The following is a 21,278-nucleotide window of genomic DNA, read 5'->3' as shown; positions in this document are numbered from 1 at the left end:
AGTGATTAATAAAAATAAATAAAAATAAATGGTTAGAAAGCAGGTTTTTATTCAGGAACTTTGAGTGAGTGACTGATTCGTTCAGGTACAAAAGACCGCTCCTCAGTTGCAGGACAGCTCTAGGTTTGTTTGGAATTATTTTCATTCATGAAGCAAAACAAAGTAGCTGGCAATATTGTCTAAAATGAGACTCAGCATTGACTTAATTCTTAATTCTTGCAACTGTGCTGTTTTGTTACTGTATGTGCCAACAGCCGAAGGTATACTTCCCTTGTCCACGTTCCAGTCTGACTCGCGGCCTCTTTGCATGTGTGACATTGTATAAATATCTTATATAACATATACATCCTCAGCCAGTGTAGATGTAGAGCTTCATAATAAGAATTACACAAAAACAATGATGTAGCTGCAAACCTGGAGACTCATTAAAATGGAAGATTTGATGCATGTGACCTATAGACGCTTTGATGTGCAAGTCAGCCTTCACCGAGGTGGCCCTCTCCTTCCTCTAAATTATTATCCATGGCGCAGAGCTGGAGTCAGACCTCTCTACATCCAATTTACACAGCTATTGCTGAGGGCAAGGAAGACCAGCATAATCAGTCCTGACCCCCATTGTGTATGATGATCATAGCTGCATGGAAAGGAGTGCTACCATACTAGTGACCTCCTAGGGCGTCAACACGTCAACACAGGACATTGATTATCAGTTTGATACTGAGAGTGATCATTCAGCTTTGTGATGCATTATGGGTTTTGTTGCCGATGGTTAGCTCTGGAGAAAAGCAGATTAATGATGAATGCAGATCCAAGCTCCTCTGCTTACCTTATATTGTATCCTAGATGCTTGCTTTTTTTGTTGGCACTTTCCACAAATACATTACACTTTGATGTTCAATGGTCCATTTAAAGCATTAAAGGTACAAATACCAATGTTTTGTTTTGTCATATTTTTCAAATAAATTTATTGTATACAATTTTAATTATTTATATTTATAGAAGAAATATGAGTGTTTGTATGATTTTTAGGCATTATGTTTTCTCTCTACTAATCTTTTAAAGTGCCTGTTAATTTTGTGGACCTCTGGAAAAGATGCATCATACAGATCTGGAACAGAATCATTGTGCAACGAGCCACAACTTATTTCAAAACAGCTGTTATGTAACTTAGCTAAGAGTCTGTATATGTTATTGTTGATGTTATTGCATTGGTTTGGGTGCAGGAACAAAAAAACACCCCTTCCCCTTTTTGCAATCGCCCACACAAACACATAAAGTCCATTAGAGCACTGCTCAGAGGAGATGCTAGAAAATGCTCTCTCGGTTCAGTCTAGTTCACTGCCTTTCTATTTTCACCACAGAGACAGAGGCATGTGCTTGACTATTGAATCTGTCATTGTTCTCCTTGTTTTTTTTTAGACTAATTAGCTTGTCTATTGCTTCCTAAATCATGATCGAGCACCCTAGAGCTGAGCTGAATTAAAAAAAGGGTCCTGCATAAAAGTCCCATATAGGATAAAATGTGCTGGATTCAATCAATTTCAGAAAGCAATTTCAATAAAACATAATGTCTTGAAGAGAACACTTTACATTTCTTTGAGTTTTTATGAAACCTGGCTGATCCCTGGTGTTTTTGCCACTGTCAATCTGATTTCGATAGTCACTTTGTCGCCTCCTCTGAACACTGGCTCATTTAATCACAAGTGAAGTGGTTAACTGGTAATATAGCAAACAGCATAATGGACCCAAATAACTTTTAAATATCCCAATTTAAACATGTTGCTCAGGAGGGTTGTACTGACATTAAGAAAAAAGGAATGTACTGTAGCTTTGCATAAAACATCTGTTAAGTACCAGGTTTGCTTTTAGAGAGAGCTGTAGACCCTCAGAGATCAAGCTGGTAAGAAGAGATAGAGCCATAGAGAGAATGTTTTTCTTCCCAAATCTGATTGGTCAGATTGGAAAGCTTTCTTGGCAAGTGACTCAGACAGTCTACAAAAGGACAGCAAATAAAAACAGTGGACAGCAACATATTTCAGACCTGTAGATTATTGTTGTGTTTTCATGGGAAGGTATAATAGCTGGTCCATGACTTTTGTTTGGCAGTAGGTTATTGCTTTAGAGGTTTTCTTGAAAATATTTCTTTGCTCTACTTGTCTCTGCACTAAGATTAGTGTGGAAATGTTATAACAGTATATCGGTTTAAGTATGACAGCTGTAAGACTGGAGAAACTGGAAGAACTGGAAGAGAGGGCTACTCTCTGAGAAAACAAAGGAAATTAACATTTGAACTCTCTTGCTATATTACCATCCCCATTCGAGACACGATCACACTTGAGTTGATCACCTCCTAATTTACACATCATTCCCTTCACCCAACCCTACCTGAATTCACCCAAAAATCTATATGGTTTAATTATGAACAATTATCATACAGTATTATACATGTTTGGTATCATTTGAAATGTCTCAGTGCGACTGGTACAAAGGTCTCATTCCCACAGAAGTAAACCAAAAAAGTAATAAGCTGTGGAGAGTTTAGAGATATCTTGTTAACTGCTGTGGGTGTGCCCCCATGTAAATCAGCTCCTGTCCCCAGTAAGTCTGGGATGGTGATTAATGCAAATTGCCACTGTGAACTCATGTTTACATTTGAAAAGAGGTTTCTGCCTTGGTCTGAGTATTTAGGGAGATGCTGAAGAAGGCTCTGCGCGATTCTGTGACGGAGATCAGCCCGTGATGCTGAGAGTGGCCGAGACTCTCAGCATCATGTACTTTCTAATGTCAGGTTCGCATCTTTTCTCTTTATTTCCAGAGCATTTGATGTTTTGTATTGATTATCTTTGAACTTATGTAATTGGCATGATACATTTACCTGACATAATAAATTGTAAACATTTGATTTTATTCTATGATTCTATTCTATTCATTATTTTCAGTGAAGAAAAAAAGAAAAGTCAAACATTCGTTCACATTTAATAATGCACAGATATCATTAAAACCTTTTCATTTATGGAGTCAGATGAAATAACGAGGTAATACATATGAAAAAATGTATTTAACTTAATCAAATTACTTTGCCACAAGGAAAGACAGTAACGCGCAGAGACCTTCACTCACTGACCGGATGCCTCCATTGGGCCGATTGAGTTGGGCTTACACAGCCAATGATTTCTATTATTATTTTCACTCTAAAGTTTATTAGGCTGCGTCCGAAATCTTGGGCAGCTGACTTGTTGCATCGCTGCCCTATCAGGCAATGACTTTGCAGGCAGCATTTGGGGATGAAGAAACCTCACAAAACTGATTTTGGTCTTCTGAGGCAACATAATGGTTTAATGATCTAAGACAAAATAGAGAGAGCTTTGGTGATAACTAATCTAATATATTTTTACTACAATTCTAATTTCTCGCTAGAAATGACATCAAAGTGGAAAAAGTTGGTCAAAAAACATTATACACAAACTGACCACCAACCGCAACTTTCAGATGCCATCTATTTTTTTTAGCTCAACTGTCACAGAATGGAACGCACAGGATTGTGGGATATCAAAGGGAGTGAAGGATACATCTATGCTGTCTTCAAAAATCAATCAGATGAAGTATCTCAGGAGTCAGGAAGTGAAGCTAACATTGCAATCAAACATGCCTTGATGTCTTCTTACCTTGGAATGCGTCCTCCAAAAGCAGCATTTTTAAGCTTTCTGACGCAATCATAGTATAAGTGGGCAATAAATCCTAACAGGTTATATAAATTATTAGGGCTCAAAGATTCAAAGTTATTTTAATATCTATTCTGTGTTTCTAGACCGTCCACCTGCTCCGGTTAATGTGTCGGTCATGCACCTGAGAGCTGATTCAGCAACCGTGTCCTGGGAGGTGCCTGAGGGTGACATCATCATTGGCTTTTCCATCTCCCAACAGGTAAATCACTTTTCAACAAAATATACCCTATCAAATCTAATCTTTTAAATATGTAGAGATTGGCAGTTTGTGCTCTTTTTGTAAACAAGCAGAAGAGACATTTGCACATTTGTGCTAACATTGTGCAATATCCGAACAATTTTGGTCCGTCCTTGGCTCTTATATATTTGATAACTCTATGACCCTTCTGGTTGATGTTATGGCTAAAAGTAAAGCAATTTTCATAGAAAGATTTCTAATATCTGCTTGATCCATCGGCTCATAGGGTGCTGAACACAGACTGTACAACACCACTCGCAAATCCCACTGGGTATACACTACCCATGCTGGTGGCTTAAGCCACATAGCTCCTTCAAGAAAAGCCACCACTAGCCTATTTGCACCGATTGATACCGGCCCCATAGGATCCCATTGGGCTGACAGGGCTGCCAAAAACACCTTAAGAGTGGCTGGAGAACGTCCAGCGTCCAATAAGTACTACAGAAAGTCCAACACTTTGCTGATATGGCAATCGATTGGGCTGAGAGTCCGATCTGCACACCATGCAACAAACTGTTTCCATTAATTGGCATAAGTGTGACGTGGTGAAGGGACCCTAGCACTCATGACTGTGTTCCTTACTCCTGTTGAACATTTAGAGAGCGTCCTCTCAACCCCAGAGGCCAGACACACAGTTTCAACCTGTCCGGAGAAACATGCGACAGTGCCCTGTCCATCTGTGAAAGCAGATCATTCCAAGCTGGCAGTGGCCGAGGTGGACCAGTTGTGAGAGTTAATAGGAGGCTAAACCAAGGCATGGATGGCCAACCGGGGGCCACTAGAATAAGTCTGTGGTGCTTCTCCTGTACAAGCCTCAGGATGGACTAGAAGAGCGGAATGGGGGGAAAGGCATAGAGAAGGAGGTCTGGCCATTCGTGGGCCAGGACATCCTGCCCTAGCAATCCTTGTTCCTCTTGTGCCGAGAACCATATCAGGCAAAAATCCGTAAATCTTCCAGAAAGAACACACTGACTGGTGTCAGGTTAGGGTGCCTTTCTGAAGGTTTACCCTCAAGTCCAAGGTAACGACATGAACTGATATGTCCTGCCCTGAAACATAAATTAAAGGAACCTTCTGTGGTGTGGGGCAATGGGTATGTGAAAATATGTATCCCTCAAGTCCCCAAAGGTGAACCACATTCCAAGTTCGATCGCATGTCTGAGGAAAGGAAGATGCTTGAGGCTCTTGTTTAAGCATCTGAGGTCCAGGATGTGCCTGAAGCTCCCATCTTTCTTCTGGTTAAAAAATATTTTAAGTGGAATCCCCTGGGGTGGGGGGCTACTGGCTCTATCGCACTCTCTCCAACAGGTTTTGGACCTCCATCGATAGGGCAAGGGACTGACGAGGGTCCTGGATCACTGTAGGACAGATATGGGTGTTGCTAGGGGTCTGCGACGGAACTGTAGACAATAGCCTTTCTCAAGTGTGTCGAGAAGCCGCTTGTTGTCTGTAATACCTCTCCAATGATGTAACTGAGAGGTTGAAAAGTGTCCCGCCACAGACCCTAAAACACTAGCAACAGTATGGAGAGTTTGTAGGCATAGGGCGAGTTGGTGGCCTAATCCGAGAGTGGGATACCTCTCCTCTTGATGACAAGCCAAGTTGAGTATCTTGCTGCAGCAGCCTGTAAGATTGGCCCCGTCTACACTGTTGTGAAGTTGAATGACGTAAAGGCATCCGGGGCAGCGGAGTTCATGTTTCAGGGCTTCATCTGGATATACCACTAGGGAAGAAATACATGGCACTACAGGAGGCATGCTACAGAGTCCTCCTGGGCTTCGGTAATTGCTGTCAGTGTGCACGCTACTCAATTCGGCCTGGATGAGGGAGCCAAGGGAAATGCAGAGAAGACCACTTCGGTAAAGTCAGGACAGCTAGGTATCTGCAAGTCCTACGGCCATGCAACCGGATGATGCAAGAAAGGCCCAAACAGGAGGAGGTAGGTCCAAAGGCAACCTAGCAAGGAGCATCTTGATTATGTCCTGCAGCGAGAGCACTACTGAAGATCTAGCACATTGAAAGCCTGAGCCCTCATCACTATGAAAGCATTGAGACTGAGAATTATCCAAATGAGCATACTTTTGGACTAAAAGCCTGTAAATATAACAAAACACAGAAAGGTGTCAGCAGTTAACAGGTTAATGTAACATTTCCCATTTCAGGACTAGCAATATAATTACAACTTACCCTCTGTATAGTGACGAAATGCGAGGTGGGTGAACAGGTTGCTGGTATTGCCCCCTTTTCCGCTCACTGTTCATCGGCAAGTCCTGCAGACTGGGCTGATTAAGGAGTAATTTTCTCAAAATCCCAAAAACTCCCATACTTTGATTTTGCAAAGCAGTAGTATCTGCACGCGCTACGTCATCTGCTTTATGACAGATGGTGGCGTTAAGTTGCAATACCGCCACCAACTGTACATTGGGATGTCAATCAGGTACTAGTGCTGGATTATTTACGTGTCATAATATCATATGTGATGGTGTGCTATTAATTTAAAATATTATGGTTATCGCTAATAACAGTATATTTTCACACCCTTAACACAATATCAATATTTCATGTTTTGAATGTCATTTATTGTCAACACCGTCAATACGTATATCGCAATACGCCTATTTCACATTCAAACAATTACAAATATATCTGTCAGTCATGTTATGCAATCGGTTGTCTGTACATCTGTAATGACTTTGCAGGCGACACTCACAGATGAATGCATTATTAATTTAGTCAAGGACTTTCATCAGACCCCCCCCCCCACACACACACATCTAGAGGCTGCTTCAGAGCTCAAGGGCAGAGGAAAGTGCTTTGACTCTATTCACAGACTTTAAAAAGCAACCGAGGCAGAGCTAAATGCAACGTTAAGTTAGAGAGCAGAATTACAGCTGAAATGAAAGCCTGTCGTGTTTGGCTCTCAGGGCTTAAAGAAGATCCTTTAGTGCCCTAATGTGTGATTTATATTTATTAGGTGACCTCTTAGAAAGCCCTTACTGTTACTTTATTGCTGACCTCTAGACAGCATGAGCTGTTTGAAATGTCAGCGAAAACCAGCCTAAAGCTCTGTAGGTGATGTTTCAGATCATGTAAATTCAACAGGAACCTTGAAAAGTTTTTGCCGTTTGAAAGAACATCTAAATCTAGGTAGTTTAGACTAGAGATGGACCTGGACTACAAAACAGCTAATCGCAACCCACAGCATATAAATCCCCAGTATACATACCATTTAGGAACAGTGTGCATTTACTCCTACAGTAAATTGTAACATATTTAGAGATTAGTTATAGCATGAGCAGAATCATCATGCACCATTCAATTTATTGTTAAAGGATGTAATTGGAAACATTTGTGAATGTCACAAATCGTGAAAGGGTAATGTTTTGCAAAATTATGTGTGTCTGTATTTTTTATTCGGAATTGTCATAATACCAATGAACTATGCATTCGAAATAATGTTATGAATAATGAAGATGTCTAAATATAGACAATAACTAATAAATAATACATAAAAACACCAGTAATAACATTTCTCTAGGGTCCTTCTGCCCCAATTCTAAGGAGTGCGTCTTACTCTCACAATTACTTTTCACTTCAAAATAAAAACCTTTTATAGTTATCGTTGTTGGTGTGAACGACAGTTAATTCAAATGTCAAGAACATAACCATTCAATAAATGTGTTGAGATTTAATGACATCTATGGTCAAGAAGACAATTTTATTGTTTTATTACTTATTGTTTTACCCTATCTTACCCTATAAATGCAAATTTAATTTGCGGTCTGCTTTATTATATAACATATGCAGTACATAAATATACATGTAATATAAATATACATCACTGAACCATAACATAATTACAGCTTCTTCTGATCTATACCAATCAAGTGGTTTGACTCTTTCAGAGAATGGATGGTAAAATGCAGAGGTTTATCAGAGAGGTGAACACCACCAGCAGATCCTGTGTGCTGTGGGACCTGGAGGAGGAGATGGATTACATTATCCAGGTTCAGTCCATCGGCCTGTACGGAGAGAGTCAGGCCAGCAAACGTTACCACTTCAGAACCCTGAAGAAAACTGACCGTTTCCCCTCAAACAGTTCAAACCAAGGTAACAGCCCACTCTCACTCCTACACCACATTAGTATATCATTCTTTACACTTGTTTTGATGCAGTCCATCATAGCTTGACATTTTGTGTGAAACATAAAATGTGAACAGGGCAGTAACCGTTTACATTCTCAGTGGATTCTGCCATTGTGTTAAACAGTTCTCTTTCCTACACCCCAATTAATTATTGATGAACACTTCACGCATGGATGCAGGTAGACCTGGTTACTGCCTCTCATTTTCAGCACCAATTTCTAATCAGCACCCTCTCAGGGGGATATGCTGTATATTTGGTGCTGTGCGGCACGAGCGGTGATCCTTAATAGCAGGCCATTGAGTGGATTATTAACACCCATTTCAATGTTGTGTTGATACGAGATGTTTTTGAGAGATTTTCTCTTCTGTATGAAATCTAGCACTGAAAAAAGCACTGAAAACCAGATAAATCAAGTGCCTTCAACATGATAGTAGCTATTTTTGCCAGCCATGTTGAGAACAACAAAACATCCAGATAGCTTGTGCACACCAACGCAAATGGAGTGCTCGAAATTAATCATCCGAGCATTCAAAGATGCACGTAGTTCAGAAAACATGCTCAGTATGTCATTAACGCTCTCCTGCCTTAAACTGAAAAAGCATGTTCAAAGCATTATATATATCAGAAGACTTTTTAGACTTCCAATTTGACTCTTGCGGATACAGGAAGGTGTGTAATTAAGTAATTTTATTGAAAACATTTGATTACATAGAGCTTCAGTTCAATTGAACTACATTTAGAATTCTTTCTAAAGCTTCCTTAATGATTGCATAGGTAAAAATGTAGTTTCTTTCATGTAGTTGCTTTTGTAGGAGTTTGGATTTAGCGTCATCTTGGCTGACAGCAGTGTACAGTTAAAAGCCAGTCTAAAATTAATCAAACTGAAGAGGGAATGCCTGTCATTAGAATTGCCTGAACAGAAGAAGACTGGACTTCTACTTCAATGAGGCATAAAGTATAGATGTTTTTCAAGTATGCAGTACACTTGAAAAAAAAACAAAAAAACACTTTGATACATCTTATGAAACTGTTTAATAAATGTTTACAATGCTTTTCATGCAGTCATGATATAATTTTATCCATCGACAGACATGAGTGCATTTGTGGAAGTTGTATATCCAGATGTCAAGCAGGTAATTAAGTAAGAGATAATGCTGTTTGACATTAATTTGCACAAAATACATTTATATTGATATGTTTGTTTTGTGATAATGACTGGCTTGCTGTAAGTTATTCAGCTTGTTATACTTGCAAGCATACTATACTACATTATTTTGAGTTGAAACTTTTTATTATATTACTTTATTATTATTATTATTATTTTTCTTTATTTAAATACATTTAAATTATATTTTTTATTTGAATTCTTTTCTAAAATGCTTGTCACTGTACTGTTCAGTATTGAGGGTAATAGATTAAGAATCAGTCATAGAAAAAGTCATATTATAAGTTCTTACGAGTTATCTGACACAAATGGCTCCATTTCCTCAGAATGACTTTGAAATTTCCTCCCAGAGAAAGAATTTAACATGCATCATTCAAATACAGACATTTACATGTTATAAACCAAGCACTCAGTTCATGACCCAGTGATTTATTGCATGTTCAGAGGAGTTTTTAAATTAATAGTCTTTCTTGATGCATTCATGCATCTCTCTCTGTTCCTATAATAATGAATCTCATCATGATGCAACACCAGTTGAACACATTTTCCAACCCTCCCTCCTCCATCATGCAGTGCATGGATTTGAAATGAGAAGCAATAGACTTAGCAGGGAGTATTTGCCATCTGCTTACAAACAGTCAAAGTCAACTTTCAAAGTCAACTTGCCATAATTGCCTAAGGAATCTGACAAATATCTAAATAAATCCGAAAAGGAAAGAAGGAAAAGTGAGCCAAGTCATTGAGTAATGCATCTTGTTTTGTGACTTCAGACAGTTTCACCTGCATCTCTGCATTTTTGGCCAGTGCTTCTCGTGTGCTGTCAGACTTTGCTGAAGATGATTCCCATTGGACTCAATTACTGTGATACTTCAAAGAACTGCGTCTGTAGAAGCTGTGTCAATATCAAAGACCTGGGCCCTGCAGTTCTAACAAACAAACCTGTGCATCACAATTACAACTAGAAAGACAATAAACATGTTCTAGCAAGCACAATGCTTTCTCTGTGATGATCAATACAGATCAGGCACTTAAAGGGATAGTTCACCCAAAAATCTAAATTCTGTCATTTACTCAACCTCAAGTTGTTTTAAACCTGTACTGTATGACTTTCTTTCTTCTGCAGAACACAAAAGAAGATATTTTGAAGAATGCTGGTAACCAAACCCTTTTGACTTACCATTGACTTTTATTGTATGGACAAAAAAAATCCTGAGACATTTCTCAAATTATTTTCTTTTATGTTCCACAGAAGAAAGTAAGTCAGGGATGGAACGAAATGAGTGTGAGGAAATGGTGAGTAAATATATAAAGGGGTGAGTAAATATCCCTTTAAAGGGATAGTTCACCCAAAAATAATAATATTAATAATTAATAATAATATTTTTGCAAAAGAAGATATTTTGAAAAATGTCTCTGTACATTTTATCCATAAAATGGAAGTCAATTGGGTCCAACATGTTGTTTTGGACCCCATTGTCACAGTATGGAAAAAATCTTCTTTTGTGTTCCACAGAAGAAATAAAGTCATATAGGGTTGCGTTTACATCTGACACAGATCTGAATTTTTGGCAGACGTTTAAACACAGAAGTCCGTATCTGTGCGGAGCCTCTTCCAATGTGGTTTTTAATCAGATACATATCCAATATCTGGACATCTGACCTATGCCTAAACACATGTATCCAGTTCCCCTTGGAATTCCAAGCCACCACACTATTGAGGTAGAAAATGTATAAGAGATTATGCATTTTGGGCAGTAATTTTTGCAGTCATGTCCAAAGTGAATGTAAACAGGTGGGACTAAAAATCAGATATGGTCTAAAGATCAGATTCGTGCATTAAGATGTAGTTGGTGCAGTGTGTAAACAGCCTATAGGGTCAGTAAATGATGACATAATTTAAAGTGTTTTTGTGTTCTTCATCATGAGAATGTCACAGTGATACATACATGTGCAACAGCATCTTTGAACTGATCCCAGGCTAGTGGAACTAATGAGCAGATGTCTTGCTTTGGTTCCTTGGACCAAAGAAGAAGCGAGGAAGCTTTATGTTGTCTGCCATTATAGCATCCCCCTTTAAAGTTCTCTTAAGGGCCCCCTGTAGAGCTTTTGGAACGTAAACAGTTAGATAAACAGCACTGCGTCCCACATAAGGCTCTTATCTCTGTTGAGAGAAGTGGCAAGGTTATGTTGAAACTGCTTAATGTGTGGAGCACAGTATTCATTTTCCACACATGAGTGAAAAACCTCTACACTTATCATTATAAATATTCATGGGAATGATGAGAGGAACGTTTCGCTGTCTTCTAACCTGATTCTTTAGTGGCGGAGAATGTGAAGGGGAGCGGGTGCTCATCTCTGTGCCCGTTACTTTTTCATTTTATGACAGCAGGTGTCTCAGTGTCTCAGCCGCTTTTATCCAAATAGGATCAGCAATTGGGAAGAGTGGTGCTCTGGACCAACTCCACACAGGTTAAAAGATACTTGGGGGAGGAAATGGGCCTGAATTCAATCCCTTTAACACTGGATTAATAATGAAGACAGATGGCTGGTTAGATCAGGCTGAGGTTGGATGGTGGTGGTGATTGGGATGCTGGGATACATACTTGGGGCTAAACAAAAGTAAAATTAATCACATAAGCAGCTGGCTGCATTCTGCATTGAATTTTGTATGGTTGTGTGTGTGTGTGTGTGTGTGTGTGTGTGTGTGTGTGTGTGTGTGTGTGTTATAATTCTTTTAAACACATACAGTATAACATTTTTAAAAGTATCTCATTTAAATGATTAATTTTTTGTGTGCTTAAAGGGATAGTTCACCCAAAAATGAAAATTCTGTTAATTGCTCTCATGTCATTCCAAACCCGTAAGATTTTCGATCATCTTTGGAACACAAACGAAGAGCTTTTTAATCTGACAGCTTTCTGTCCCTCCATTGACAGCCTACGTAACTACCACTATATTTACATTGTATGTTATATGCGATTTAATCGATTTGACCGCACTAAAATGTATTTATTTACACTACCATTCAAACGTTTGGGGTCAGTAAGAATTTATTTAAGAAATTACAACTTTTATTCAGCAATTGCAAAGTGACAGTAAAAACATTTATAATGTTAGAAAAAATATTTGTATTTCAAATACAGTTGTGGTCAGAATTAATGGCACCCCTGGTAAATATGATCAAAAATCTTTCATTAAAGAAATTCACAAAAATCTAACCTTTTCATTGAAGTAAAAGATTTGAAACTGGGGGGTAAATCACATTATGAAATAAATGCTTTTCTCCAAAACACGTTGGCCATAATTATTGGCTCCCTGTTATTAAATACTTTTTGCAACCTCCTTTTGCCAAGTTAACAGTTCTGAGTCTTCTCCTATAATGCCTGATGAGTTTGGAGAACAACTGACAAGAGATCAGAGACCATTCCTCCATACAGAATCTCTCCAGATCCTTCAGATTCACAAGTTCATGTTGGTGCTTCTTCTGTTCAGTTCACCCCACTCATTTTCTATAGGGTTCAGTTTAGGGGACTGGGACGGTCATGGCAGAAGCTTCATTTTGTGCTCAGTTACCCATTTTTGTGTTGATTTTGATGTTTGGTTTGGAATGTTGTCCTGATGGAAGATCCAACCACGGCCCAATATAAGATTTCTAGCAGAGGCAGACAGGTTTTGATTTTTTATCTGTTGGTATTTGCTAGAATCCATAATACAATGTATCTGAACAAGATGTCCTGGACCTCCAGCAAAAAAAATAGGCCCATAACAGATCCATAAGATCCAGCAGTATATTTAACCGTAGGCATGGGGTACGTTTTATCACTGTTTGCACCAAAATGTTGTTTTGGACCCCATTGTCACAGTATGGAAAAAATCTTCTTTTGTGTTCCACAGAAGAAATAAAGTCATATAGGGTTGCGTTTACATCTGACACAGATCTGAATTTTTGGCAGACGTTTAAACACAGAAGTCCGTATCTGTGCAGAGCCTCTTCCAATGTGGTTTTTAATCAGATACATATCCAATATCTGGACATCTGACCTATGCCTAAACACGTGTATCCAGTTCCCCTTGGAATTCCAAGCCACCACAAGGCGAGGGCGACACGTTTGCCAACAAAGATATTTTTATGGTCGTATTATGAAGATGATGTTCCTGTATGCGCTCACACTATTGAGGTAGAAAATGTATAAGAGATTATGCATTTTGGGCAGTAATTTTTGCAGTCATGTCCAAAGTGAATGTAAACAGGTGGGACTAAAATCAGATATGGTCTAAAGATCAGATTTGTGCATTAAGATGTAGTTGGTGCAGTGTGTAAACAGCCTATAGGGTCAGTAAATGATGACATACAGTGAGGAAAATAAGTATTTGAACACCCTGCTATTTTGCAAGTTCTCCCACTTAGAAATCACAATGTATGATTTTTTAACTATTTATTTGTATGATACAGCTGCAAATAAGTATTTGAACACCTGAGAAAATCAATGTTAATATTTGGTACAGTAGCCTTTGTTTGCAATTACAGAGGTCAAACGTTTCCTGTAGTTTTTCACCAGGTTTGCACACACTGCAGGAGGGATTTTGGCCCACTCCTCCACACAGATCTTCTCTAGATCAGTCAGGTTTCTGGGCTGTCGCTGAGAAACACGGAGTTTGAGGTCCCTCCAAAGATTCTCTATTGGGTTTAGGTCTGGAGACTGGCTAGGCCACGCCAGAACCTTGATATACTTCTTACAGAGCCACTCCTTGGTTATCCTGGCTGTGTGCTTCGGGTCATTGTCATGTTGGAAGACCCAGCCTCGACCCATCTTCAATGCTCTAACTGAGGGAAGGAGGTTGTTCCCCAAAATCTCGCAATACATGGCCCCGGTCATCCTCTCCTTAATACAGTGCAGTCGCCCTGTCCCATGTGCAGAAAAACACCCCCAAAGCATGATGCTACCACCCCCATGCTTCACAGTAGGGATGGTGTTCTTGGGATGGTACTCATCATTCTTCTTCCTCCAAACATGTTTAGTGGAATTATGACCAAAAAGTTCTATTTTGGTCTCATCTGACCACATGACTTTCTCCCATGACTCCTCTGGATCATCCAAATGGTCATTGGCAAACTTAAGACGGGCCTTGACATGTGCTGGTTTAAGCAGGGGAACCTTCCGTGCCATGCATGATTTCAAACCATGACGTCTTAGTGTATTACCAACAGTAACCTTGGAAACGGTGGTCCCAGCTCTTTTCAGGTCATTGACCAGCTCCTCCCGTGTATTTCTGGGCTGATTTCTCACCTTTCTTAGGATCATTGAGACCCCACGAGGTGAGATCTTGCATGGAGCCCCAGTCCGAGGGAGATTGACAGTCATGTTTAGCTACTTCCATTTTCTAATGATTGCTCCAACAGTGGACCTTTTTTCACCAAGCTGCTTGGCAATTTCCCCGTAGCCCTTTCCAGCCTTGTGGAGGTGTACCATTTTGTCTCTAGTGTCTTTGGACAGCTCTTTGGTCTTGGCCATGTTAGTAGTTGGATTCTTACTGATTGTATGGGGTGGACAGGATAATAAATGGAGTGGAGGTGGACATTTTAAAGGCAGACTAACAGGTCTTTGAGGGTCAGAATTCTAGCTGATAGACAGGTGTTCAAATACTTATTTGCAGCTGTGTCACAAATAAATAGTTAAAAAATCATACATTGTGATTTCTGGATTTTTTTTTTTTAGATTATGTCTCTCACAGTGGACATGCACCTACGATGACAATTTCAGACCCCTCCATGATTTCCAAGTGGGAGAACTTGCAAAATAGCAGGGTGTTCAAATACTTATTTTCCTCACTGTAATTTAAAGTGTTTTTGTGTTCTTCATCATGAGAATGTCACAGTGATACATACATGTGCAACAGCATCTTTGAACTGATCCCAGGCTAGTGGAACTAATGAGCAGATGTCTTGCTTTGGTTCCTTGGACCAAAGAAGAAGCAAGGAAGCTTTATGTTGTCTGCCATTATAGCATCCCCCTTTAAAGTTCTCTTAAGGGCCCCCTTAACACATATGGTGGGTTTGCTGCCAAAAAGCTCTTTTTTTAGTTTCATCTGACCAATAGAAATCTCTTTTGAAGTTCCAGTCATGTCTGACAACTGAATTTGCTGGAGTTTGTTTTTGGATGAGCGAGGAGGATTTTTCTTGAAATCCTCCCAAACAGCATGTTTTGATGTAGGGGTTGTTTGATTAATTTTTTAAGGCTTTCTGACCCCCAAGACTCAAATCTCTGCAGTTCTCCATCTGTGATCCTTGGAGAGTCTTTGGCCTCTCAAACTCTCCTCCTCACTGTGCATTAAGATAATATAGACACACATCCTCTTCCTGGCAGATTCATAACATCTTTAGTTGATTGGAACTTCTTAATTATTGCCCTAATGGTCAAAATGAGGATTTTCAATTCTTTAGCTATTGTCTCACAGCCACTTTCTATTTTGTGATGCTCAACAATCTTTTGATGCACATCAGAACTATATTCTTTGGTTTTACTCATGATTAAGGGAATTTGGCCTTTGTGTTTCCTCATATTTAAACTCCTGTGAAACAAGAAGTCATAGCTAGAAAATTTAATATTCCTAGTCAACCTGGTGTGCTAAAAAAGGGGTAAATATTAATGATAATATACTTCAGAGATATTTTACTCATAAAAAATTAGAGGGGTACCAATAATTGTGGCCAACATGTTTTTGGAGAAAAACATTTATTTCATGACTTTTTCAATTATTTTACTTCAATGAAAGGTTAGATTTTTGCAAAATTTTTGAATTAAAGATCAAAAGGATAAACAATGCAGATTTAATTTTTACAGCCATTTTTTATCATATTTACCAGGGGTGCCATTAATTCTGACCACAACTGTAAATGCTGTTTTTTAAACGTTCTATTCTTCAATAAATCCTGAGAAAACTGTCTCAAGCCTTCTATGAAAATACCCCAAACGTTTAAACCATAGATAGAATTCTTTTTTTAAATCAATTTTTTGATTCATGACCACAAGAGTAAAAACTGTCCACTTTTAATTTCAGACTTGGATCAGCGATGACTGTATCAGCTATAAATGAGCATTCAGTTCTCAGTACAATCACTCACAGATGATCCTCTGTCTTCTAACAGATGACCCAACAGTCCAAGGCCTGGATAAAGCCCGACAGCTGCAGACAGGGGAGATGATCATCATTGTGGTGGTGCTTCTAATGTGGGCAGGTGAGACACTGATGTCAGCTCAAAAGAAATATGCAGAGTCTGTTCATTCTTTCATGACAGTTTATATCTACTGAGAAAAACTATGCTTGCAAACATCACCTCATAAATGATTAAACTTTGAGAGAGATGAGTCTGAGAAAGAGAGTGCGGATCATAATTTTTTCTTTGATTTGCTAATGGTTATTCATTTTTCACCTGAATAATTTTAACATCACTTGAATTAAATTGTACTTGAAATTCCACTATGCATGCCAGCCCTAAAAAGCCTTGCGAAACCATAATATGCATTTAACTGATAAAATATGAAATGTACTGCTTGAATTTTAAGAAGGGCACAGGAAATAGAAGCACTTCTCTCCTTACGTAAGGCACTGAGCCAGTCTGCCTCACTGTCACAAAATAATTCATGCGCTCAATTGCAACTGCCACTCCAGGAAACAAGGAATGTCTTCGCACCGCTGGGCTTTGACTACTGAAAGGAATTCTGTCAGCCCCTCTCAATCCAGAGGATGGTGCAACATGAAGATCGGGGCAGCCCCTACACCCTGATTTAAAAGAGACTCCATCAACCTTTACACTTTTTTCAAGGATTTACACTTAAAAATGCTACAAATTATTTAATTTAATCTATATAAAACAGAACCTATTTAAAAATTGCCCCTCAGCTTTTGACGTCTTTAATGAACATGTCAACTCCATGTACATTTTTTTTTTTTTTTTTGCTAAAGTCCACTTACAATGTTTAGAGTTTCATCAACAAATTTTCATGGAACCCTTTATCTGACCCTTAGTATTATTTATTTATTTTTTAAGATCAGACCGAAATGGTCAATGATGTCGTTAAAATATTTTCTGTCATCAGAGCCTCAGAATTAAACTTTTCCTTTCCTTTTCCTTATTTTGTTCAATAGCATGTTCTGGTGTTCAGGACTAATAATGTCTGTCCTCCTTTCTCCTTATTTCCTCACTGAGTGGACCAAGTTCAAGTCCATCTAACTGGTGACATTGAAAAGCATTCAAAAGTTTGGTGTCAGTAAGATTTTTTAAATGTTTTTAAAAGAGTCTTAGTGTCTTTTATGTTCATCAATGCTGCATTTATTTTAATCACAAATCCAATACAATCTGTAATATTGTGAAATAATATTAAAATTTAAATAAATACAGTTTATTCCTGATGACAAATAAATAATAAATAAATTCATTTCAGCAGTCTTTACTCCAGTCTTCAGTGTCACATGATCCTTCAGAAATATGCTGATATGCTGCTCAAGAAACATTTTTTTTATCATGTAATAATTTATCAATGTTGAAAACAGTTGTGCTGCTTAATATTTTTGTTGAAGCTGTGATGCAACTTTTTATGATTCTTTGAAGTTTAAAAGAGCAGAATTTATTTGAAATGTAAATCTTACATTAGATGTAAATGTAGTAATGCAAATGTTACATTAATATAAATGTATTTACTGATCAATTGAATGCAACCTTGCTGAATAAAAGTATTAATTTCTTTATATATATATATATATATATATATGTGTGTGTATATATGTGTATATATATATATATATATATATATATTACTGACCCTATAAACACTAATCTATGTCGATACATTTTTTTCATACATTTACATACTTTTTTCCACTGAGGAGGATGTTTTGAATATTTAAAGTATGTATGAATATTTACTGTATGTTTTCATTTTCAAGCTATTTAATCTCAAAAGGTCAAGGAAAAGTTTAATGGCACTACACTGTATTTTAATGATAATTTTTCATTGAAAGCTTTAATGATAAGATTCAAAGTTGGGTTGTATACATGCTGAAAGTGCTGAACTACTTAAGAAAATGGTCCGAGACAGAGGTGAAATGGAGGTAACATGGTTACAATTTACAATGTCTCAGGGTTGGATGCTTCAGTGACTCTATGAGACCTATCAGTCTGTCCTGTCCCTCCAGAGCTTTGTAGAGTTACATTAGAATGACGACTCTTTTTTGTCTTTTTTGTTTATGCAGCCGTAATTGCCTTGTTTTGCCGGCAGTATGACATAATAAAGGACAACGATTCCAGCAACAGCAAAGAGAAGGCAAAACCATGCTCAGAAAGAAGCACACCAGAGCACCACAGCGGAGGTCTGCTGCGGAGCAAGGTGGGAATCTTTCGCAACTCAACGTCTTGTCTAAACCACACATCCCTTTTAAAGAAAGAGGAAAATCCTGTTTGTCACTTACTTACTGTATGTCATTCTACTCGCCTGTTCATAATCACATCATTATCTATAGGGCGCAGCCGATTGGTTCCTGCTGTATCAGTAGCCAATGAGCTCGCTGCTCAACCTTCAACTACTTGGGTAGCATTTGCCTTAGCAGTGCAGCGCACTTCAGAATCCCTCCACCTTCCCCAGCTCCACCTGTATAGATCTGCTACGGGTAATTCATGCTTGTACAGCAGCAGCATGTCTTACTTGCTCACAGCAGCGTGTCGTGTATGTATTGGCAGTAGCAAGTCCCGTACTCGCTCTGCAGCAGCAATAACCAACAGCAGCAGCGTAGCAGATCTATTACGCCAAGACCAAACATACAACATTGTCATATCTATTACCATGTCAAACACTCTGAGAGTTGTCATGACATAAAAATATTTCTCTTCATTGTGAAGGAAATCGCCCTTGAATAAATGTAATATTAGCCTTTAAACAAATGTGCTGTAACAGATTTTCATATATCTCTAGTTCTAAACTGTTAATTGCAATGCAAAACGGCTATGCATTTGTGCTTTCCCCCACAATTCCCCCTGTTTTCAAAACACAGACTGAGTTGAAATTACATTTCCCGATACATTTCATTAGCTCTTAATGAAAAGAGTAGCATAAGCATTCAAGCCAAGAGGACAAGGAAAACAACACATCACTTTAACACCTGCGGAAAGACTAAGACAGAAAGCAGGAAAGCATTAGATTGCTATCCATCTCACTTTTCACAAAGATTGTCTGCCCTGGAACTGCCAATTGATAAAACCTCTGATTGATCAAACCTTTTTGTTATTTGTCGGATGAAACCTGCCAGCAATAAGGGATGAGATCGAACACTATGGCCTGTATTCCCTGACTCATGTGAAAGGCTTCAGGGTAGCTCTGTACAAGTTTTGTGAGATCAACTAAGCCTATGGAGCTTTACTGTGTATTTGCATAGGCAATGCTAGAATTAACTGTTTGGCTTTGATCAGTAATGCTGAGTGGTTTGCCAGAGAAAGTGTGTCAGTGTCCCAGAATCATTATTTTTGTTTATGAATAAAAAAGAATAGTCAGGCTGGGTTTCGATACAGATTTTCAGATTCTCTTGAAATTATTTCATTCTGACTCATTTAGTGATATCTCAGTCATATTGTAAAATGGGTATTTTTTTTGAACTAGTACGTAGTTAAAAGAACCAGCTCATAAGAATCAGACTACACTTTGCACTATGTTTTTGATTAATCTGAGTCATTAGTTCATTAATCGGACTACACTTGTTGAGTTTAGTGTTTGCATGCAGCCTTCAAGGACAATCCAACTTGAAAGCCTTTTATTGTCATTTTGCAGTACAAAGTATTTTTATTGAATTCAAAACAGACTGTGATTAAATACAAACTCACAACTCAAGGTAAAATATGATTTCTTTTACCGTAATACTGAATATTCAACAGTGTGAAAAGCAGTGCAGGAAACATTGATACAGAAAACCTTCTAATTTGGGATATAATGAAAACAATCATTTTAAGGGCCCTTTTTTAACAATCTAAGCGTATGGTCTAAAGCGCACAGTGTAAGTGCACTTAGGGCGTGTCCAAATCCACTTTTGCTAGTTTAACGACGGGAAAAATGGTCGGGTGTGTTTTGAGCGTAACGTGCAGTAACCCAATCAGAGTCTCCTATACCATTCCCTTTAAAAGCCATTTGCGCCTGCGCTCAGATTTGCTATTTACATGGCGGAATTTGCAGGTGGAAAAACTTAACGCTTCTACAGAGAGGAAACTGAAGCTCGTGAGCAGACCATCTACGGGATAAAGTGTACGCTTGTTGTGGACCTGCCTATAGGCGCATATTACTAACGCGCTCTGTAAATAACAAAAAAATATTGCGCCATTGACTTTACACCAGGTTTCAGTTGGTCAATGACGCAGTCTATTTCAGTTGCCTCAAAATAGCAATGTGCCAACAATGCGCTTGAACACACCTCGTTTTCAGACCAGCACTTTGCATTTGCTATTTAAGACCAGCACAATGCATTTGCTATTTAAACAACGTGGTGCAGGGCGTGAAAATGATAACTGCGTCGGGCTGAAACTAGCAAAAAACACTTAACACGTCGCACGCTGGCTGTATGATAGGGCCCTAAAAGTTAACTACTGAGCCCAGATTATGCAACCAGACCAATTGTGGGATTTTTAAGAATCGATATCAGAATGGTTTAAGTTAACCCTTAAATGCATGAATGTTTCCCCAAATCATTATTACATATCCGGGTCTTTAGTGACACATATCTAACATGAATGGATGTCTATTTGTCGTGATAACATAAAACTCCTGATAGCCTAATAGAGTGACAATTACAGAAGAATAAAATAAAGCATATTTTGTTACCTTTTGGAGCTTGGAAGGGTTCAGTTTGAGCAGATGTTATGCATGCAACTTTAATTTTAGAATCAGAGACATTTTTCGGCATAATAAGTGCTTTGGATCAAATGCCAGAGCTCCTGACCTACTTCTATAATAAACCATCTCAGGAA

General features: G+C 38.5%; 1 protein-coding gene across 3 annotated transcripts in view; it reads left to right on the top strand.

Moving 5' to 3' along the window:
• Window positions 1–21,278, top strand: part of fndc4a (fibronectin type III domain containing 4a) — a 29,617-nt gene that overhangs the window by 6,979 nt on the left and 1,360 nt on the right. For 2 of the 3 annotated variants that reach the window (XM_084091767.1, XM_084091765.1), the window contains exons 2-5: window positions 3,809–3,924; window positions 7,869–8,073; window positions 16,422–16,511; window positions 18,527–18,660. In XM_084091767.1, the coding sequence (XP_083947893.1) occupies window positions 3,841–3,924; window positions 7,869–8,073; window positions 16,422–16,511; window positions 18,527–18,660 (513 nt within the window). In that variant the 5' untranslated portion in view covers window positions 3,809–3,840. Of the gene's footprint in view, window positions 1–2,724; window positions 2,789–3,808; window positions 3,925–7,868; window positions 8,074–16,421; window positions 16,512–18,526; window positions 18,661–21,278 lie in introns of those variants that run through there. The other variant, XM_084091766.1, reaches the window with a different exon arrangement.

Source organism: Abramis brama (assembly GCF_963993115.1).
Source record: "Abramis brama genome assembly, chromosome: 18".
NCBI classification, from domain to species: Eukaryota; Metazoa; Chordata; class Actinopteri; order Cypriniformes; family Leuciscidae; genus Abramis; species Abramis brama.
Note: the sequence above shows the minus strand (reverse complement) of the source record. Positions and strands in the feature narration are given on the sequence as shown.